Source organism: Talpa europaea, assembly GCF_964194135.1.
Source record: "Talpa europaea genome assembly, chromosome: 6".
Classification (NCBI taxonomy): Eukaryota; Metazoa; Chordata; class Mammalia; order Eulipotyphla; family Talpidae; genus Talpa; species Talpa europaea.
The window spans coordinates 117,762,289-117,782,593 of record NC_140072.1 but is presented as its reverse complement, the minus strand read 5'-3'; the positions used below and the strand labels follow the sequence as shown (position 1 = coordinate 117,782,593).

At 39.1% G+C, this 20,305-nt stretch overlaps 1 protein-coding gene across 1 annotated transcript; it reads left to right on the top strand.

Moving 5' to 3' along the window:
• Positions 1-3,001: 3,001 nt before the first annotated feature.
• EDNRB (endothelin receptor type B) lies at positions 3,002-19,980 on the top strand (the record flags this gene model as incomplete). Its single annotated transcript, XM_084235244.1, has 7 exons — positions 3,002-3,490; positions 15,270-15,382; positions 15,518-15,722; positions 17,027-17,176; positions 17,546-17,679; positions 18,382-18,490; positions 19,846-19,980. Exons 1-7 carry the CDS (start codon positions 3,011-3,013, stop codon positions 19,978-19,980), a joined length of 1,326 nt encoding a protein of 441 aa, XP_084091370.1. The 5' UTR covers positions 3,002-3,010.
• Positions 19,981-20,305: the final 325 nt, after the last annotated feature.

Genomic DNA, 20,305 nt, shown 5'->3' with positions numbered 1-20,305 from the left:
AGCTACTAAAATTAAATTATTAGAATAGAGTTCCAATGGATTGTTAATTAAATGCAGTTATCAAAACTATTAAAAGTATTTCTTGAGCTCAACTTGTGGCGTGTGTTGTAATGGTACAGAAAGAGCCTACCATGTCCTTATTCTAAGAAAGAAATTAGTTCACATGAAGCCACCAGTGACTCATAAGTCTCAATATGCTCAAGTGCTCAGTTATGTTCAACTATGTTAAAGAGCTATGAATAAAGGGGAGAGAAAGATCCCAGGAGGCTTAAAACTGATATCCCAGTGTCAGTGGAGCAGCTATGAAAGGAGATGGTGGTGACTGTAGGAGGGTGGATGGACAGGGAGATAATTTGGCCCCATCTGTGTATGACGGAAAGGAATCTTGTATGTAAGGGCAGGTTTCAGCTAAACATAATAGTCATACCCCAGATGCACCTGTATAATTCCTTATTCAGATAACACTTTATATTGTTATTTGGCTCAGTTACAAAGCAACTGAATGTTGACCTTGTTTTACCCAGACAGGGAGGATAATACCAGCTTAAAAACAACCAGCTTTGGAATTAGCACTCGCAAACCCAGAGCATATTTCTCATTCATTTTGCCTTACTCCTTCACCATAATCTTTTTTTTTAAAGATTTATTTATACATACAAAAGCTGGGGTACAGGCCAGAGGTGTGGGAGGTGAGAGGATTCGCTAGAGACAGAGTGGGGAACAGAATGGGAAGATTGACTGAAGTACAGTGCTGAGGGGAGCAGCGGGCGAGACAGAAGAGGTCTGCTGTGCCATGTGGGTTGCTCCCTGACCAGCTGGGAATCGAACTGGGGCTGCAGAGGCTGCAGACTGCTTCGCAGGTTGCGTCTTAACCCTTTGTACCACCAGAGAGGCACCTCCTTCACAATATTCTTTAAAACATATTTCACACTAAAAGTTCACCTTTTAAATAGAAATTGATTTTCCACTTTTACTTTTCCAGAAAGGATTGCATGGGAGCTAAAAACCCAAGATTCTTGTCACACCTATGCCCTCAACTATCTTTGATGCCAAGATACCAAGTTTCTAAGAGAGTTTGCTTGTGGAAGACTCCAGAGCCTGAAGTTTAACAGTTCCAGAAGGGATTGTAGTTGACTGGAGAACAGCAGGGTAACCTAGCATGCACTATACAGTCAGAATTTGTGAATTCTATTTTATATAATCATTGGGCAAAACTATCAGCCACTAGTATGTCTCCCTATCCCATAAAAACTGAGTGCAAGAATGAACAAGAACTTATTTCTTGCCTCTGCCTAAGAAATAAATGTCATCCTGAATCTGATTGGCAACTTTTTGATTATGTTTATGTCTCCTTATAGGTATCAGTTTCCTTAACATAAAAATCCTTAAGATGACCCGACAAAATATTGAGTTTTAGTGCTGCTAGAAAAAATAGAGGTGGAATTGTCTTCTCCAAAAATCAGTGACAAAACCTGAGGAGAAGGATCCAGCTCTTCAATGGAGGGGTCAAAATGAACTTGAGGTTAAAACAAAAAAAAAAAAAAAAAAAAAAAACTGAACAAAGAGCAGCTCCGCCAAACCACCCAGGTCTTTGATAGCACTGCGGAATATTTAACAATTAAAAGTCACAATTGCCATTATAAATATAGATTACACCTATATTACAGGTAATATATCGAATACAGAGATGCAATCCAGGTCTAGTCTGGAGCACCATGCGTCAACGAATGTGTGAAATCTTGTTCTTGGTTTAGGCGGGGTTGTTCGAAGAACTTAGAACTGGGACAAATAAACAGCTCTTGGGACTCCTCTCTGGCTGAGGACGGCCCTCTCCAGAGGGCAGCTCCTGCTGATACTGTCCAGGCATGGTCCAAGGGGAAGGGCTGCAGCGCAGTTGGAAGGCGAGGGAGGAGTCTGGCGGTGATTGATGGCGAAGGGACGAATGAATAAAAGTACTTGTCTAAGGACAGCAAAGACCCCAAGCAAGGGGTGGAAGCCGCACGGTCTGGCATTCCCTCAGCATTTCGTCAGAGCCAGACCCGCCTGCAGCTCAGGGAGGCGCGCTCCGGCTCTGCGCCCCAGCAGTCGGTTCCCGAGCCCACAGCCCAGCGCGTCTGGGGCAGGAGGCTGCAGCTCGCAGCTTGGCGCCTGGTCCGTCTGATCGCGAGGTAAACATGCTGGCTTGGGATTGAATTATCATCAATTATTGAGCCTTGTTTTGCAGCTTCAGCTTGGATTACTAGTTCGTTTTCACTTTGTGTGTGTGTGTGTGTGTGTTTGTTTTTAAATATAAAACATCTAGAGTGAATTAAAATGAGGTTGCAGTAAATGAGGCTGGAGAGCGCGTGAGTGTTGGAGCCACCCAGAGGAGTCAGAGGCTTCTGAGTTAGTGCTGATAGTCTCCCAAGTCAGAGTTGAGAAGCCTGAGATTTTCCAAGTGAGCCCGCGCACTCCTTGGGCGCACGGGGCAACCTGAGCACAGGCTGCCGGGGAGTAACAGCTTTCACCGCCAGGAGTCGTCCCGGCATTCAGACGCAGGTTATCCTGGTGCTCTGAGGAGCAAAAGGCAGAGATTTGCCACTACCCTTGGCCTCTAGGTTCCTTGATTTCCTAGTCTCCGTGCGCCCTTAGCCAGAACTACGTGTCTCCCCTCCAGGCACACACTGTTGCGCAGAGCTTTGCCCAGGACACCATCCTTACCTCCTTGGCACACCCCTTCCAGAATGTCCCATCTCACCGCAAGTCATTTACCCTTCAGGGAGACAGGGGAGAAAAAAACCAGGGGAAAGCTGGGCCAGCATAGGGGGTCCCGCATGCGCCAGAGTTCCTCCACTGGCACGCAAGCTGGTTGCTTTTCCTCTGGGGTTGCAGCGGCTGTGCGTCGCTCTAGCAGTTTGCAGGGGCGTGGCTGGGGTAGTTGAACCAAGTGTCTGGTTTTTCTTTCCCGCTGGTCTCTAGACTCTGAAAGCCACCGAGAAGCCACCTGACGCTCACTGGAGCAGGCAGCAGCATGCAGCCGCTGTCAAGCCCTTGCCGAAGCGCGCTGGTGGCGCTAACCCTCGCCTGCTGTTTGATGAGGGTCCAGGGAGAAGAGCCGGAATTCGCACAGGCTGGGGCCACTCCGCCACACTTGGGGGCCGAGGAGATAATGACGCCCCCCACTAAAATATCCTGGGGCTCCAACGGCAGCCTGCCTCGGTCGTCAGCACCTCCCCAGATGCCTAAAAGAGGGAAGACTGGGGGAGTCGCTCCACGTGCCCTCTCCCCGCCCCCATGCGAAGGGTCCATCGAGATCAAGAGGACTTTCAAGTACATCAACACAGTCGTGTCTTGCCTGGTGTTCGTGCTGGGCATCATCGGAAACTCCACACTGCTGAGAATTATTTACAAAAACAAGTGTATGCGAAATGGCCCTAATATCTTGATAGCCAGCTTGGCTCTGGGAGACCTGCTGCACATCATTATTGACATCCCCATCAATGTCTACAAGGTAAAGGGTGTCTAGTAATAGGACAAGAATACGGGAAGGGTCTGGGTTAGAAGGATGGGAGTGGAGAGACTTTGGAAGGAGCTTACTCAAGAAGATCCACCCCCTCCTTTACTGTGGTGATGGTGCATGGGTGCCTTGGGGAGGGAAATTCTATGGGGACTCAATCTGAAGGGGTGGGGGGAAGCAAATATGGTCTAAAAATAATCTAAAAAAAATGATAAATGTTAAAATAAAAAAAAAGTCAGTAATGATTAGAATCAAATCCCTTGGGGTCCTCAGGAGTTCCCTGCAAAGCCTAGAAAAGGTATAATCCCCACACCAGCAGCATCCACATCACTTGAGAAATTTTAGAAATGAAATTTTATCACCCCAGCTCAGGCCTGCTGATTCACAAACTCTAGGTGGAGTAATCTATATTTTAGCTAGTCCTGCATGACATTATGCTCAAGTGTAAAGTCTTAAAGCATCTTGTCCCGAAGTCCAACCAAATGGAGCTACTCTGTACTCAAAAGTGTAGTCCAGAGCTGGCTGATATAACCTGAAAGTTTGTTAGAAATGCAAGACCATCCCAAACTTAACTGAATTAAAATCTTTTATCTTAAGATGCCCATATGGCACATACACAAACTACCTTTGGGAAGCATTGGCTTGGAGGGCCATGGAAGTAGAAGGGCTGGGACAGGTTTTAGGGAAACAAATATCCTAAAAGAAAGCAAGCAACCCTCACTGTGAGTCGAATGCTGTAGTTCACCTGCTGTGGATGACACACTGCTACTGACTCTTTATCAAAGACCTACAGTGAGATGCAACAGCTGTGCTACTTTTCTTTACTCCTTCCAGCAACCCATTAAGTACGTATTTTTCCACTTCGCAAATAAGTATGAGGATGCATAAGGCCTCACAATGAGTCAGAGGTAGAGGCAGGAATCAGCTCAATCTGTCAGGTTCCAAGAGCAAGCTGCCATACATCAATTACTTTGTGGATAATACCAAGAGCATTCAACTTAGTCTGCCATGGTGTCAGAAGCTAGCATTACTGTGTGATTACCACGAGCATCAGCAGAAACAGGCCTGGAAAGCCAGGGAAGGATTTAAACCCCACACTATTTGATTCAAGGTCCAGTATCTCTGGGCCTGTTTCTTTAACTCTATACTAAGTCTATTAATTCCTACCTACTGGGGTTTTGTGATGCTAAAAACAAATATCTTAAGTGGAAAATTGCAAATGACTATGCAAATATGTAAAACTGCTTCCCCATCAAGATTAGCAATGAAATGTCGCCTATAAAAACAAAACCAAAGTTTTGGGGAATGGAAATAAATGTGTTTTGGAGGTTTGCCTAAAGTAGTCCTGGGCTTAGTACAGGGGGAAAAAAAAAAAAAAAAGATGTGGGATTGAGAAAATGTTGTAGGGGATGCTTTGTTGTTTGAGATCAGAGAAGTCACCACAGGGCATGCTTTTAAATTGTCCTTTCTGAATTTCTGGAAATCCTGCTCCAAATAGTCATGTTTTCAGGGAATTCTAGAGATTTCTGATGTTTTTAGATGGATTTGGGATAAGGATCCTGGCCCTAGAAAGACACACTCCCAGAAATGAGGAGTAAATAGGAGAAGTCCTAAAATCCTGCATGGCCACCTGTCCTATGAACATTGAGGGCCTCTAGAGAGAAGCACAGACTGAAATGGGTCCTTTAAGTGCAGCCACAGCTGCAGTAGGGCCAGAAGTGACCCAGTTACCCGGGGAATGCCAAAAAATCAACTCTTACCATTCCAATTTAACAGACAAATTTCAATTCATCAAAAAAGGACCTAAGAAACTTTAAAGTACAAGGTGTTGTGGGGAATGAAAAACTCAGTGAAAGAACTTCTCAAATGTACTTCTGCTGGACTTGCATAAAACTTTGTGAAAGGTCTGTTTAGGGAAATCCCAGGAAATTCTACATGGCCAGCCCAGTTAGAAACCTCTAAGACTAAAATGAGTGAGGAAATCTAGATGTTTTGTCTATGCAAGCCTGTCTGACTACTAAGTGTAGTGGCTCCAAAGTCAAAGCTGCATAAGAAGCAAAAAAGCTGGGTATACTTATGTTGCTGGTGGTGGCTTGCTTAGTTGATTTGGCTTGGTTTGGTTTAGAAGTAATAGTGAGCAGGCCTCGGTTGAATGTTGGCAGAAGTAAAAGATTTTTGAGCAAATAATGAGTTTTTAAATAATTCCCGGACTTCAACAGTTCCACTCTTTGTGCCATATGTACATGGAAAACTGAGTTATTCCAGGTAAATATGTAATATAGCTTCCTTTTTGTGTAAGCAAATTGCATTTGCAGTCAAATGCTCTACCCCTGAGCTATACCCCCTGCAAATTGCATTTGAAAACAAATGGTCTGTAAACCAGTAAGACAGATATCAATATGGACATTATTTTGATAAAGATCTAAGTGTAATCAGATGTCCAGTGATGATGGAACAATTTTTAAAGATTAAAGTGGTGACCTGTTGGAGTACCTTTAGATGGTTTTGCTGTTTAGACTTTGTAGCAAAAGGCTAGAGGCAAAAAGGCTGCCTTTATAGCTGGGAGAGGTGAATTGCTGATCCGTAACATTTAATAGTCAAGGTGGGTACATCTAGCATTAAAATGCTGGCATGGCAAAGTGGGGAACTGCTTCACTGCACCTACAAATATGCTTTGAATGAAGTGACCTTGTCGGATAATCAGATATTTTTTGCTTGTGATATAACCAAACTGTCTTTCTGAACAAAGTCACCCTTCTCTAACGTGCTAGGCTGCTCTTAGTACTTAATGAGGTTGTCAAGGTTGTGTATAATTAACTAGTTTCAAATGGGAAAGGAGAAGAGGGGTGGGAAATTCAGGGGAAAGGGAGATGTAGTTCAGTAAAGGACAGATTTGGAGTTTTAGTGATGAACTCTGTGTGCATGTGTGTGTGTTTGTGTACATGGATATATGTATACAACAATGAGTCACAATAATGAAAACCTGAAATTTATGTTCTAATGCAACATTAATTCAATTAAAAATATTTAGCTTCCAGGGCCTCCCTGGTGGCGCAGCGGTTGAGCGCTGGGTTGTGAAGCTGCCCGCGGCCTCTGTGGCGCCGGTTCGATCCCCGGCTGCTCCCAGGCCACCAGAGGAGGGTCCCACATGGCACGCAGACCTCTCCTGCCGCCCACTGCTCCCCTCAGCAGTGTACTTCGGTCCTTCTGCCTGCTCTGCTCCCCGCTCTGGCTCTGGTGGATTCTCTCACCCTCCCGCGCTTCTGACTGTACCCAGTGCATGTATAAACAAAACAAACAAACAAATAAATAACATGCCTCTATTTAAAAAAAAAAAATATTTAGCTTCTGAAGTTACGATTTTCTACTCAGTAAATGGAAGTTTATACGTGTGTGTATGTGTGTGTGTGCACGCAAGAAGTAAAGGATAGAAGGATCTAATTTCTCCCAAGATATTAACACTGTTCCCCTTACCAGTTTAATAGTATTTTAGCAATATTCAGAGACATTTTAGTAGAAGAAGCACTGTGACCAAAAACAGAATTTGGATACCTTTGAGATCCATTTAATCAAAATAAATAAATAAATGAGTGCCACTTAAGCAAATTCAAAGTATTAGCTTTAAAATAACATTAATAAAGGATACCACTATTAGCTAGAAATTATCTCAAATCAATTAACAAAATTAACACCTAACATAGTCCTTACAATAGTCATTACCTGACAAATGCTTCTTGACAAAGGGATTATCCATAAGACATAAAGCAGTGGGCTTTTTCTCCTCATATTTTTATAACCATCCAGTTGAGAAAGAAGGGGGAAAGCTTGCCCATTTCTGTCTGAGGTAACTGGTGACTATTAACAGGCCAATAGCATAATTCAGATAACCCAGAACCTCAGGACTCATATTCCCAATTTACTGCTGCACATGTTGGGTCAAGGATTCCTGTGACAAAACTGTTGGCAAGAGGATGCTCAGGTTAGCTCTGTGCATTACTATATTTGCCTTTGATCCATCATGGTCACGCCATAAAAACCCATGCCTCTTACAACGTCCAGGCAATGCTCCTTTCAATATAGCAAGACTTATCAAAGGCTTTACATTTTTTTCTTTGCTCACTTTAAATGAGTCATTTAAGATTAAAGATATTTCCATAGCTTCACAAGAGGATGACATAGCCAAGACCCAGCTGTTTCAAGGCCAGGGAGCCACGTTCTTCATTTCACAAAGAAAACCATATAAGGTTATCTCTGTGTGGCTAATATGCTATAGTTGATTATTTTTAGAGAAACACGCCAAGTGCTAATAAATGATTAAGTGCTTTAAAGGGTGTTGACAGATAAATCCTGAACTTAAATAAGATTCAAGATGTAATTTATGATGTGAAACATTCTCTCTCAGACCTTAGCAAAGTTAAGAAGAGGTTGGTTATGTTTCGAAGATAACTGAGTGTGGTGGATGGGTGTACCTTGGTCAACAACTTCTATCATTTTACTTCCCCCCCACAGTGATTTTTCTTTTTTTTTTTTAGAGATTTGTTATTTTTCTTTCCCTATAGACCACTGGGTAAAAAATGTAAAGAAATAAGTGACCTAAATATGGTAGTAGTGGGTTGGGGAGGGAGAGAGGAAGGGAGGGAGGGAGGAAGAGAGAGAGAGAGAGAGAGAGAGAGAGAGAGAGAGAGAGAGAGAGAGAGAGAGAGAGAGAGAGAAGAATCATTTTTGAGTTAGTAGTGTATTGGCAATGTTGACTAAAGGATTTCTCAAGTTATTCCCTGTCCCTGAGATTCACTGCCACCCTCATGACACCTGAGTTGTGTTCCCTCACTACTTCTCTCTTTTGCTCCATCATAGTTTCCAGAAGGAGGACAACTATTTTCTGTATTTTTATATTGTATGCATCCTCTTCCACCTCACTCAGTATTTGCAATATTTTAAAGAGCCTTTGAATTCCACATTAGTCAAATATTTTCTGTTAGTAGTTTACCAGTGTCCCATAAGAAAGTCTATAGATAGAATTAGATTTAAGTGGGACATGAAATTACTTAATAAGATTGGTTGAATTCATTAAGCTTGAAAGTTTCATTCTGAACCATCAGGTCATCAGGTTATAATTCTCCACTTTCTTCAGGGGTCAAGGTGATCCAGTTCCAAAAGTAAACCTTATAAATTGGCTAGGTTTGTAAATAGTTTTTCTTAATTCTTCTAGTTGGATCTCTTCAGAATACAAAATGTGTTAGCAAAAAGCAACAAGATTTTAAGCACAAACTGTGGATATATTTCTAAGTTCAGACAATAGGAGAATAGCAATCCATTTCTTCATTGGCCTGTTAGAAATAAACTTCATGGTAAAACTGGTAGGGAAATGTATTTGCAGTGAAATTAAATTTTTCCTAAGAAATATTTACTTTTTAATTTTTATTCTTTCTTTGCTTTTCTTAGAGACTTGTTTCATGAATCTTAATTCATCTTCATGGAGTTATCATTCTATTTCAGCAAGTCATAGGAATCTTTCCAGAGCAATGAGATGCTCTCTATTTTATGGGGGCATACACAACAGCTCCCTAGGAATAGAGGGGGCATCTCTGGGGGCAGTATTTAAATGGTATACCTGAGGGATAAACTGCCATTATTACCCACATATTTTAAGCCCAATAGCCTAATCCTCAAGTGCCTTTTAATGATGCACGGTGGAACTTGTAATCAATATTTGTCTCCAAGGGCAGATGTACAATATATGTCAGGAAAATATTTTCTATGTAATTGACCAGCAACTTATCTAAAATTTTCTCAAAATGTATGCATAAAAAAAGAAAGGGAATTCTGATAAGAAAATCCTTGCATGAGAGTGCTCTATCTTATTAAAACCTTAGTTCCAAACTCAGAAAAATTCTTATCTGTTACAGGAAGCCAATATAAAAACAGAAGAATACACTCTTTCCCAAGTTGTGAAATACAACCACTCCATTATTTCCCTTATTTGACTGACTGTAAAAAAGAATCTATAATAGTCATTTGAAAGAAAGGGCCACAGTCTAGCATGAGATGGAATGGACCACAATCTGTCCAAATAAACTTATTTGTCCTCATTAGTAAGTTGCTCACCTACCTGCTTCAGTCACCATCTCTCACAGCACCTGCCTGATGCTTACTGCATTCATCTCTACCAAATTTACAACTTAGCCTCCTCATACGATCCCATTAGATAGTGAGAATCAGCAGGTTCTGCTTTCTATCAGTCATATCCTTCACAAGTCTGAGTAGGAGACAGGGTGGGAGAGGAATTTTTGATTTTCTCTTATTCCCGCCTGCACGGAAGGCAGAACTCCAATGGGAAAACAATCATACCTCAAGTCTCAATCCCCAAGGTCCTAAGACCAATGTCAACAAGACCTGGTCATCCAGAAGAACAACAAGGATTAGATTATGGGGGGCAGGGGGAGAAAGCGCAGTCATCACAATTCCCTAAAAACTTTGTTTCAAGTAGAAGAACCGAAACACACATGACAAATTTTATCACATGATTTCAGCTTTGCCATCAAATGCATTTATTCATCCATTTGCTCATTCATTCTTGTTATTCAGCAAGTATTTGATGAGTGACTAGAGGTGCTAGCCACTGTGCTAAGCATTAAAGTGTAAAATATTCTGAATCAGTTAAAGTTCAGTGTATACTTTTAATTAGGATAAAGAAAATGGCATATATAGTTAATGATGTGACTGAACATTTGTTAGTGCAAGATGGTTAACTCTGGCATTTCCTGACTTTATGGGGCTTGATTCCTTTGGGGATTAGCAGCGGTACATATTAGCATGATTTTCTCCACTTAAAGTCTCAAGAATGTAATTTTTAATAAAAAAGAAAAATAAAAATGTAAATACCCCAGTTGGAAAGATTTTTGTAGGACTCACTTAACAATACCCTTAAAAAAAAGACAATTTATTTTCTGGTGATGCTACTTACCCTTTAATTAAAAAGGAAAATTTTATAATTAATATAATTTACTTGGATTCTATTCTTTCTCAAACAACTATTCCCACAAAGTTATGTAATCATGGCCATCCCTGAGTAGAAAGCTTATAATTAGTATAGTCACATCTACTTTTCATCTACTATTTATTTGCTTGTGTTTATTTATACAAAAGAAATGTGCTAAGGAGGCATTCTAACCTAGGGGGAAGCTCCATGAATGCACAGGCTATACTTTTCCAAATGAATACCATAGAGCTTCCAGGAAACTAACAAAATTTCCTTCTTGGATGAACCATCACAAGGTGAAAAGCAGAGTCAGGTATGGACTATTTTCTAACTGGCTCATGTGTAATAAATGATAGGCAATGTACAGACAAACTTAATTTTAAACAGGATCTAAAAATTTAATTCATGTGACAAGGACCTACAAATTATATCGAACTCAAGCATCCCTTTCGCAATCAGAGAGACTTCATGCCTGATTTGTCTTCAACATTCAGGCCTGTTCTTCAGTAATCTAATTTCATGGCGTAAAATCCTGAAGAAAAAACTAAAAATAGTGAATAAGGAATAGTCTTGCTAAGTTGAAGTTAAAGGTGCTGCTGTTGCAATAAAATCAGTCAATTTTCTCTACAAAGAAGAAAGCTGTGTGGTTGAATTTCAAACTATGGGTGTTAGATGTCATTTTTGTCAACAAATTGTAAAATAATTACTTTTCAGGAATCATACAAACCTATAAGAATATTCTTCCACCAAATCTTAGTGATAGCGCTAAGATTTTTTGGCTGAGAGTGAATTTTTTTTTTTTTTTTAACTTCTGAGTGTTTTCCCACCCTGTGCTGTATTTACCATTAAACAAGAAGTCTTTGCAAATATTCAAAATAGCTCCAAGCAATGAGATGCTCACAGACCTTCCTGCTAGAGACTGTCAGGATGAGAGCGAGGTGGTATCTGTAGTGGGCAAAGTTTGTCCACATAGCTTCCTGATCAGAGAGGCAGAGGTTTCTGCCAGAGTCATTGTTCCCACTACAGAAAAATACAAGTGACACTGGCACTCTGTCCCCCATCTTCTGTGGTCTCTCTGGGCCAGAGGCACCCAGGTCTGAAGTGGAACCCTGAAATACTAAAAGCTGATGAAGGTTATAATGTTCCTTATTTTTCAGTCCCTTTCCTTTAGGAAGGGTAAATTAAAAAAAAAAAATTGCAATCTCTCAGTTACAATTAGGTTTCCGACTATCTCTTGTGGAACTTGAGGAGAACGGGTACAGATGCAGTTTGTGTTTCTCTGTCCACTGTGATAACGGGGGTCAGAGGTCGGGCTGCAGGCCTCACAGTGGTATGAAGAGCAATAACCCAATTTCTAGGCTGAGCCAAAGACAACAGTAACCTCCAAACAGAGCCTGGGTTCAGGGCAGAGCTCATTTTCACTGGCTAGATTTCATTCCCTTTGACGGCCTAGACACTCTTGATGCAGATGATGGTCATTCCTATGTGAAACTATTATTTGCATATTTGGAAATAGTCTGAGAAAATGAAACACCTGAAAAGTCCTCATATTTGGACATTGTGTGAATAAAAAGCTAACTGATAAGAAAATTTTACCCTGTAATGTAAAATTACATTAAAATCTCTGATTTTAAAAGCACTAATATTTGATTGAATTCTAAACATTCTTTTTTGTAAGGTCAGTCTCTTCCAAAGACTACAGACTCTAGATTCAAAACGTTTAAGTTCAAATGTGGGTCTGTTACTTAAGGGAGTGATCAAGGACATATTAGTTGTTTAATGAATGGCAAATTATTCCAAAATGTAGTGGCTTGAACAGTGTACATTTATTATCTCACACTATGTCTTTGGGTTAGGAATTCAGAAGCTGCTTGGCTGGGTGGTTCTGGCTCAGGATCTCTTATGAGAGTGCAATCAAGATATTATGGGTGCTGGTGTTATCCGAAGGTTTGCCTAAGGCTGGAGGATCCTCTCACACCTAGAAAATTAATGCTGACCATTTTCAGGAGGACTCAGTTCCTCACCAGTGGGCCTCCACAAAGCAAGGCTTGAGAAGGGATCCTCAGGACATGGCTACTGCCCTCCCTCAAGATGAGGGATCCAAAAGCAAGCACAGAGAAAGCGATGGTGCCTTTTATGAACTAGTCTCAGAGGTCACATGTCACTCTCAGCACATTCTGTTCCTTCAAAGCAAGTCCAACAACATTCAAGGGAAGGGAAATGAACTTCACCTTTTGAAGGGAGGAGTATCAAAGAACTTGTGGACATACTTGAAACCAACATAGCAAGTTAGTAAACTTCTGAGGTCCTCAGCATCCTTATCTATAAAATGGGGACATTGACAGTACTGCCTCATAGGATTGCTTTGGGAATTCAATGATATATTAGGCGTAAAGTGCTTGAAACAGTGCCACGTAAGCCTCAGGTTTGCTTTCTTTTTGCCCCCCTAAGACATCTGTGGACAATCAGAATATTCTGACAAGAACATTGCCTGGATAATTTACACCACACTGAGTCTGGCACCTTGTAACTGACTGGAACATTTTTATACTTATGTTTCCAAGTACAACTGGCAATTTTTTTAAGGTAGCTTGAGGTCATAGCCAGTTCAGACCTATGGTACCCTGAATCTTCCCAATTCAGTAAATGACTTCACCATCCACGTAATAAACCTATTGGAGCTCCCAACCCAACAACAAATTCTGCTCACTCTGCCTTCAAAATCTACACAGTCAATAATCCATTCTCCACAGCTTTGGAGCATGACAGGTTCCAGTCCACCATGAACCCTTACCAAATCTGCTGTTTGCTTTTCCCCATATTCTATTCTCAATGAGCCTCCAGAATCATTTTCTTAAAAACTTAAGTTTGTGTTATCCCTGACTTCCTCAAAAAAATCACTGGAACTCCTCCTTCTACAATTTCATATCCTAGACACTTGTTCTAGATCACTGTGCTCCAACTTTGCTAGCACTCTGGCTATCCCTTTAGCATACCAGACTTCTTTTGACCTCAGGTCCTCTGTACTTGCTCTTTCCTCTGCCTAGAATGTTCTTTTCATGGCTTACTCTCTCTTTTAGTCAGGTCTTACACAAATGCTGATTCTTCAGAATCATTCCTGAGAAACCAATCAAGAAAGCACCCAAATATCTTCATAATCGTTTAATATGAGACTATAATGTTATGTGACAGTGTTTGTTTTTAAATATGAATTAGGCGACAAATTTTATAAATTGTGTCTTTCATATAAAAATAACCACTTTTGGCAAAAAACACGTCATTGTTTATTAGCATCCACTCTTTGTAGTTGCCACCACTGTCTATTACCTTCCTGACACCACTGACTTTCTTAGACTTGGGTGTTCCACTGTGTTAACTGCTTCACCCCATAGGCTTTCAGGACTCTCGATAAAAGATAACTGTGGTAAGTTTACCAGCATTTGTCCTAATGCCAGTGTAATTTTTCGAATTTAACTTAGAAATAAATTTGCTCCAATGTTAGACCTCCAAATCACATTCTTACTGAGATACCCATTGGGCCTGGTGCCATTCTAGTTTTAGAACAATAGCCCAGCTTGACAAACCTCACATAATACCCTCATCATGGAAAGGATGGAAGGACTCCATTGTGTTTCAAAATAGTTTTTGCTTTTGGTGGTTGTTTTTTTTAATTTTTAAAAAAGATAGATATGCAATACCTCTCTTTATTTTCTAAACCTCACGAACATTTGATCCAGATGCTAATTTAAAGTGATTCATTTACCCACGTGGGGCACATCCAATTGTCCTAAGAAAGAAAATAACTGAGTTTAACAAAAAATGAATAGTTGCGTAGCCTGAAGTCAAATAAAAAGAAATACATGCATTATAGCAAGAACTATATCTTTTTTCCTCATTGTGTAACTAGTTCCTACATAGTCTAAGGGCTTAAATATTTATTAAGCTTCAATTATGTGTCAGTACTGGGCAGTTGCTGAGCTCATACTGTTTTATACTCTAGGAGTGCCAGACAGCAAAACCAAACAAACAAGCATTATAATCTATGCAATAGGAGTTCATAAGTACTATAGATTAAAAAAGGAGGTAGAGTCAGGTAAGGGAGTCAGCCAGTCACTATGCTAACTTAAGGTCAGGATAGGTCATGTTTAAAGACTAAAGTTTGAATAAGATCTGAGGGATATAAGGAAGTTAGCAAAGTGTATCTGTGGGGAAGACACCCTCCTAGATAAGGAAGGACCACGTGTAAGCCTAGGCAGAAGTGTGCATGGTATGTTAAAGAGTAGCGTGCCTATTCTTGCTGAATTAGCCGACAGCCAAGTAAGTCCAGTACAGTGAAGAATAAATATATGGAACACACACACTGTTCTCCATAGTAGTCTAATCTCCCTATCTAAGAAACATGGTTTATTATCCATTTTTAATTAACCTATGTTTTGATTGGCTTTGACCCGAGCATTTGTGACTCCATGACAATACGAGGGATTTTTAGCTCTGCGTTCAAATTTGTAAGGGGAACTTACGTGACTGGTCCCAGTTGGCCTTGCTGTGGAGATGCGGACCCTAAGCTATTGCATATGTATAACAAATTCTCCTGAACTGGCTGCACTTTCATTATTCCCAATACATGCTTTTATTCCATATACTGAATACCAGTGCTTATAGTCTATGAGGAAAAGAATAAGAACTGAAATTTGTTACCTTACACTGCATGCTAATTACTCTCCACTAAGTAATGCAGCTGAGAGGAAGCTTGTGAAAATCTCCCTGACAGAGCTTCTCGTCTCCTCCATGCAGCTGCTTGCAGAGGACTGGCCCTTTGGAGCTGAGATGTGTAAGCTCGTGCCTTTCATACAGAAGGCCTCTGTGGGAATCACTGTGCTGAGTCTATGTGCTCTAAGTATCGACAGGTAAGAGCTTATATTGAAGCCAGGTATATCCTGACCTCCAGACTACTAATTGCCATGTTACTTAGAAAATAAACTATGTAATTCAATAAAACCAGGTTCTGCCAGCTTGACAAACAGCTCTCTTTTACTCTTCAGATATCGAGCTGTTGCTTCTTGGAGTCGAATTAAAGGTATTGGAGTTCCAAAGTGGACAGCAGTAGAAATTGTTTTAATTTGGGTGGTCTCAGTGGTTCTGGCTGTCCCTGAAGCCATGGGCTTTGATTTGATTACCATTGACTACAAAGGAAGTTATCTGCGAATCTGCTTGCTTAATCCCACCCAGAAAACAGGCTTCATGCAGGTAAATTTAATTGATTTTTTTTTCTGTCTGCTCTTGCCTTATAAATATTTAGCTATTGTCCCATGATCACTCTGTCTGGGGAAAGGATTGATTGATGACTGTCCTTGGCATAAATCGAGCATCCTCTCTGGATTGAGAGGTGAACAGTGACTAATTACCCAAGCTGCAAGAAGCTGGGTCACTACTTTTCTAAGAATCCTCTGGCTCTCAGGGATACATTCAAACAGCAAAAGGTTCACAGCAAAAGAAGTGAATTGATCTGAATTTATAGCTTTTCCACTCAATCCCCATAAGGACTGAGAACAACTACATATTCTGCATAAGACATTATTCATCAGAGGGAGTGAATGGTTCAGGGAATGATCAGGTAGAGGTCATGCTGCTACAGATGGATTCTGAATGGCAAGCCTGCCTTCAATCTAAAGGGAAAGCTGCCATTTCAAAGAATCTTCTTGGCCTTTTATTAAAGAATGTTTAATCAGGAAATAGGAAAAGCATGTGGATACTGGTCTTTAGAAGAGATCATCAGTGTGCAAAGCTCTTACCAATACAATAATTTAAGGCAAAGGGTCAGCAATGATTTTCTTCTACTTCACATATAAGAAAACTATAAAAATTCATGAGTTGTATATACAATGAAATCAAAAGTATAAAAAGGAACATTAATGTGAAATTAAGAATGAGACTGTGATTTTCTTGTGACTTAATAGTTAAAAGGGGAAGTAGTACTATATAGGTTATATAATTCATTTCTGATACAGATATAACTGGAGCAAAAACTTTCTAAAAAGGAAAAAAAAGCAGAAAAAGAGTAAGGGAAAGGTACAAGCCATAAACAACTTTGATTTTTTAATTGGTATAGAATTCTACATTAATGAGCTAACTGATTAACACAGACCTTTTTATATCGTTTTTCCCATGAAATAAACTTGTTAAACACTAGGGTATCTTCACATATTTAGAGTTGGAATTTCATACAAAGAATACCTTGAGGATAACTTGTTAAACCTGGAAGATAAAGCATTGAATTACTAAGTATTTTGAATTTTTCTAAAATGCTTAAATTTTTACACATAATTATAGTACACTGCCTTCCAAGAATTAAAATGCATTAAGAAAATTTTGTTTCATTTCCTATCTTATTATTGTCCAGTAGATAAGATCTGAAAGATTCTATAGTTATTTTTGAAGTAGATATAATTTAAAAGACAATTTATTCCTTGTGAATTTTTTTATTTTAATATTTGGTATGTAATATTTTCTTAAAGAGGAGTATTAATCACAAAATTTTCTCTCCTTCAAAGTTTTACAAGACAGCTAAAGACTGGTGGCTGTTTAGTTTCTATTTCTGCTTGCCATTGGCCATAACTGCATTTTTTTATACCCTGATGACATGTGAAATGTTGAGAAAGAAAAGTGGCATGCAGATTGCCTTAAATGATCACTTAAAGCAGGTAAGAAAATGGAAATATTTGCTGACTCATGACTATGATTATGACTATGAAAAAATAATAAACTCAAATTATTATATACCAGAGCATACTTCTTTTTTCTTGATGCTGATTATTTTGAACAAAGAATATATTTAATATTATTTATCTAGAGATAGAAATTATATCTATATAATCTTAAAGGACCTAGAAGGAGATCTCTAGTCATTTAAGTTCTAATTCACATTAACTATTGAGCTTAAAGTCCAGTATCCTGAATTTTTACAAATGCCAAGACTTTTTATATAAACAGTACTAGATATTCTGTTTGGAAAGAGAGAACACTGTGAGTATCATCCATTTTTGCAGGATCTGACTATTGTTTTATTTCAGAGACGGGAAGTGGCCAAGACAGTATTTTGCCTAGTCCTTGTCTTTGCCTTGTGTTGGCTTCCCCTTCACCTCAGCAGGATTCTGAAGCTCACTCTTTATGATGAGAATGACCCCAACAGATGTGAACTTTTGAGGTAAGAAAGGGAAAATAGAAATATTTTGTAAATAAATGACGTGCAAAAGTTTTCCTCTTGGTCCCTTTCAAGGGCAGAAAACAGGGAAAACCATTTTCTCAGCCTTAGGGAGTAAGTAAGATTCCCATTTATTTTTACTCCTGCTTGGGAGGGAGGGGTAAAGGGGACTTATGAGAACACTGGGAATGGGGAGCTAAGTTGTCCAAATGATGAATAAGTGGCAGGATTCAAAATATCAAGTTTGATTCTCCTCTGTACTTTTATTACAGCCTGCTTCAGCACCTCCAAAAGAGATTTCATTTTATTTTTTTAATTTTATGTTATGTATTTTTACATCATTTTTCATTTTTGCACAATGTATGCATTTTCATCTTGGTTATAGTCTCCCTACAACCCCCCCCCTTATTTTGACCCTAATCCTCCTCCACCTCTCCCCCCCCCCATAGTGTGTATCTGGTTTATAGTTGCTTGTTGAGTTTGATTTTAAAAGAGAATTAACTGGCATGGGGGAGGAGGGAGGTGTGATGATAGAGAACGAGAGAGACAAGCAGAGAAAGAGGTCATTATCAGCAAGACCAGTGACAGAGGGAAAAAAACACTGTACCTGGGTAATCTTTTCCGTCACAAAAGCACAAGAGTGCAAACAATACATGCTCAGGGCAGCATGTTTTTCACAGACACATTTTGGGTAATTTTTTTCAGCTTTTTGTTGGTCTTGGACTATATCGGCATCAACATGGCCTCCCTGAATTCCTGCATTAATCCAATAGCTCTGTATTTGGTGAGCAAAAGATTCAAAAACTGTTTTAAGGTAAGAGGGTATTTAACAATAAACAGTTCTTTTAATCTGCCATCAAATATAACCTTTCTAAACTATTACTATTTCTATCTAGAGAGTTCTAGTAAGTTTTCCTTTGCATTACATTATGGATGATTTTTAAAATATGAGCTTTGTTCATAAATCACTTTAGTTGATTTCAGTCTACAAATCCTAGTCAACTTCTCCCTACGGCCTTAGTGAGCATGCTATATGCATAGAATTGCTTAGAAAATTAATCAAATTATATGTATTTATGTTTAACAAATATCACTAAGTAAAAGAAAAGTTAAACATGAATTAAGTGCACTGTTCCTATTTTGGGTAGGTTTTGGATGTGCAGTGCAATGTGGATTAAATGGAAATAGCCAGTCAAATGAAGAAATTATTCAGGTTCTACCTCCTCTTTTCTGCTTTCTTTGTGTAGCAGTGAAGCACTACTTGACGTGGAATATGGTCTCCTTTTAATCTTAACATCCCTCCATTCATTCATTCTTGCCAACAATCCAACATGAAATAAAATATTCCCTCACTTTATATGGTAATAATTCATTTATCCCAGGTTGTTCATTATTGAAAAATCAAGAACTTAACATCCTTGTAAAACCAAAGGTTGTCTATGAAAATTCTTTACCCACTCATAAACGCAGGTGATAGTGTCAGGGAGAAAGGATAACTGGAAAATAACTTTTATCAAGATCAACTCCATCATTTTACAGAATAGAAAGCAATGACTCTCCTTATTTCTTATAAGTACAGATATTCAGGAAACAAAGAAAAGGAACAAAGTTTTGAATTTTAAAAAAATCCATGAAAAAAAATTCGATAAATAAAACAGGCACTTATTGTGTAACAGTATTGACAAGGTACATGAGAATGTGGCTGAAAAATATGGCAACATAATATTAATTCACTGACACACAAAGATCTTTAGGACACTGTCAAGTGAAGTAGATTGCAGACATGCTTATTAAGATAAATTATATCCACACTTCTACAGATACACATACACGGTGTATATGTATGATAATATGTATATTTGCATAGGAAAAAGTCTTGAATTATAAATTTATCAGCGATCAAGTATTCAAGAGTCAAATAATAAGAATTAAGAGAGTCTTTATCCTGGTGAGGAATTCTAATTATGTACATTTTCTTCTCTGTATTTTCTACCTTTAAGTGGTCATATACTATTTCTGTGATTTTTTTAAGGGAAAAAAAAAAGAGTAAGGAAAGAAGGTGGCCTAAGAATTCCAGATCATGGCAAGAAAGTCAAACCTTTAGAACATAGAAAGAGTAGTGACAGTATGCCTGGTTGAAACATATCATGAGTTTTTTGTTTCATACAGTCATGCTTATGCTGCTGGTGCCAGTCATTTGAAGAAAAACAGTCCTTGGAGGAAAAGCAGTCGTGCTTAAAGTTCAAAGCTAATGATCACGGATACGACAACTTCCGTTCCAGTAATAAATACAGCTCATCTTGAAAGGAGGGATATTCATTTAATTCCATTTTCTTTATTTTGGACAAAAGTCATTAAAAAAGTGAGGCATTTGCCAAAACAAAACAACTGTGTGTTTGCACAAAACAATATATGAGTGATTATTTTCTTAACACTTGTAGTTACGCATGACTTTTTATGAGCTGTTTACAGCATGAAAAGCAGTGAGAATTTAAAAAGCTTCATTGTGAAAGCACTTAATTTTCTAGTGTCAGCACTTCCGTGTAGCTCTTACTAACTTCTAGTATATTCATACACCGCTTATGTTTAAAATGAGCTCACTCAGTATTCTTATGAAAGAGGTCTATTT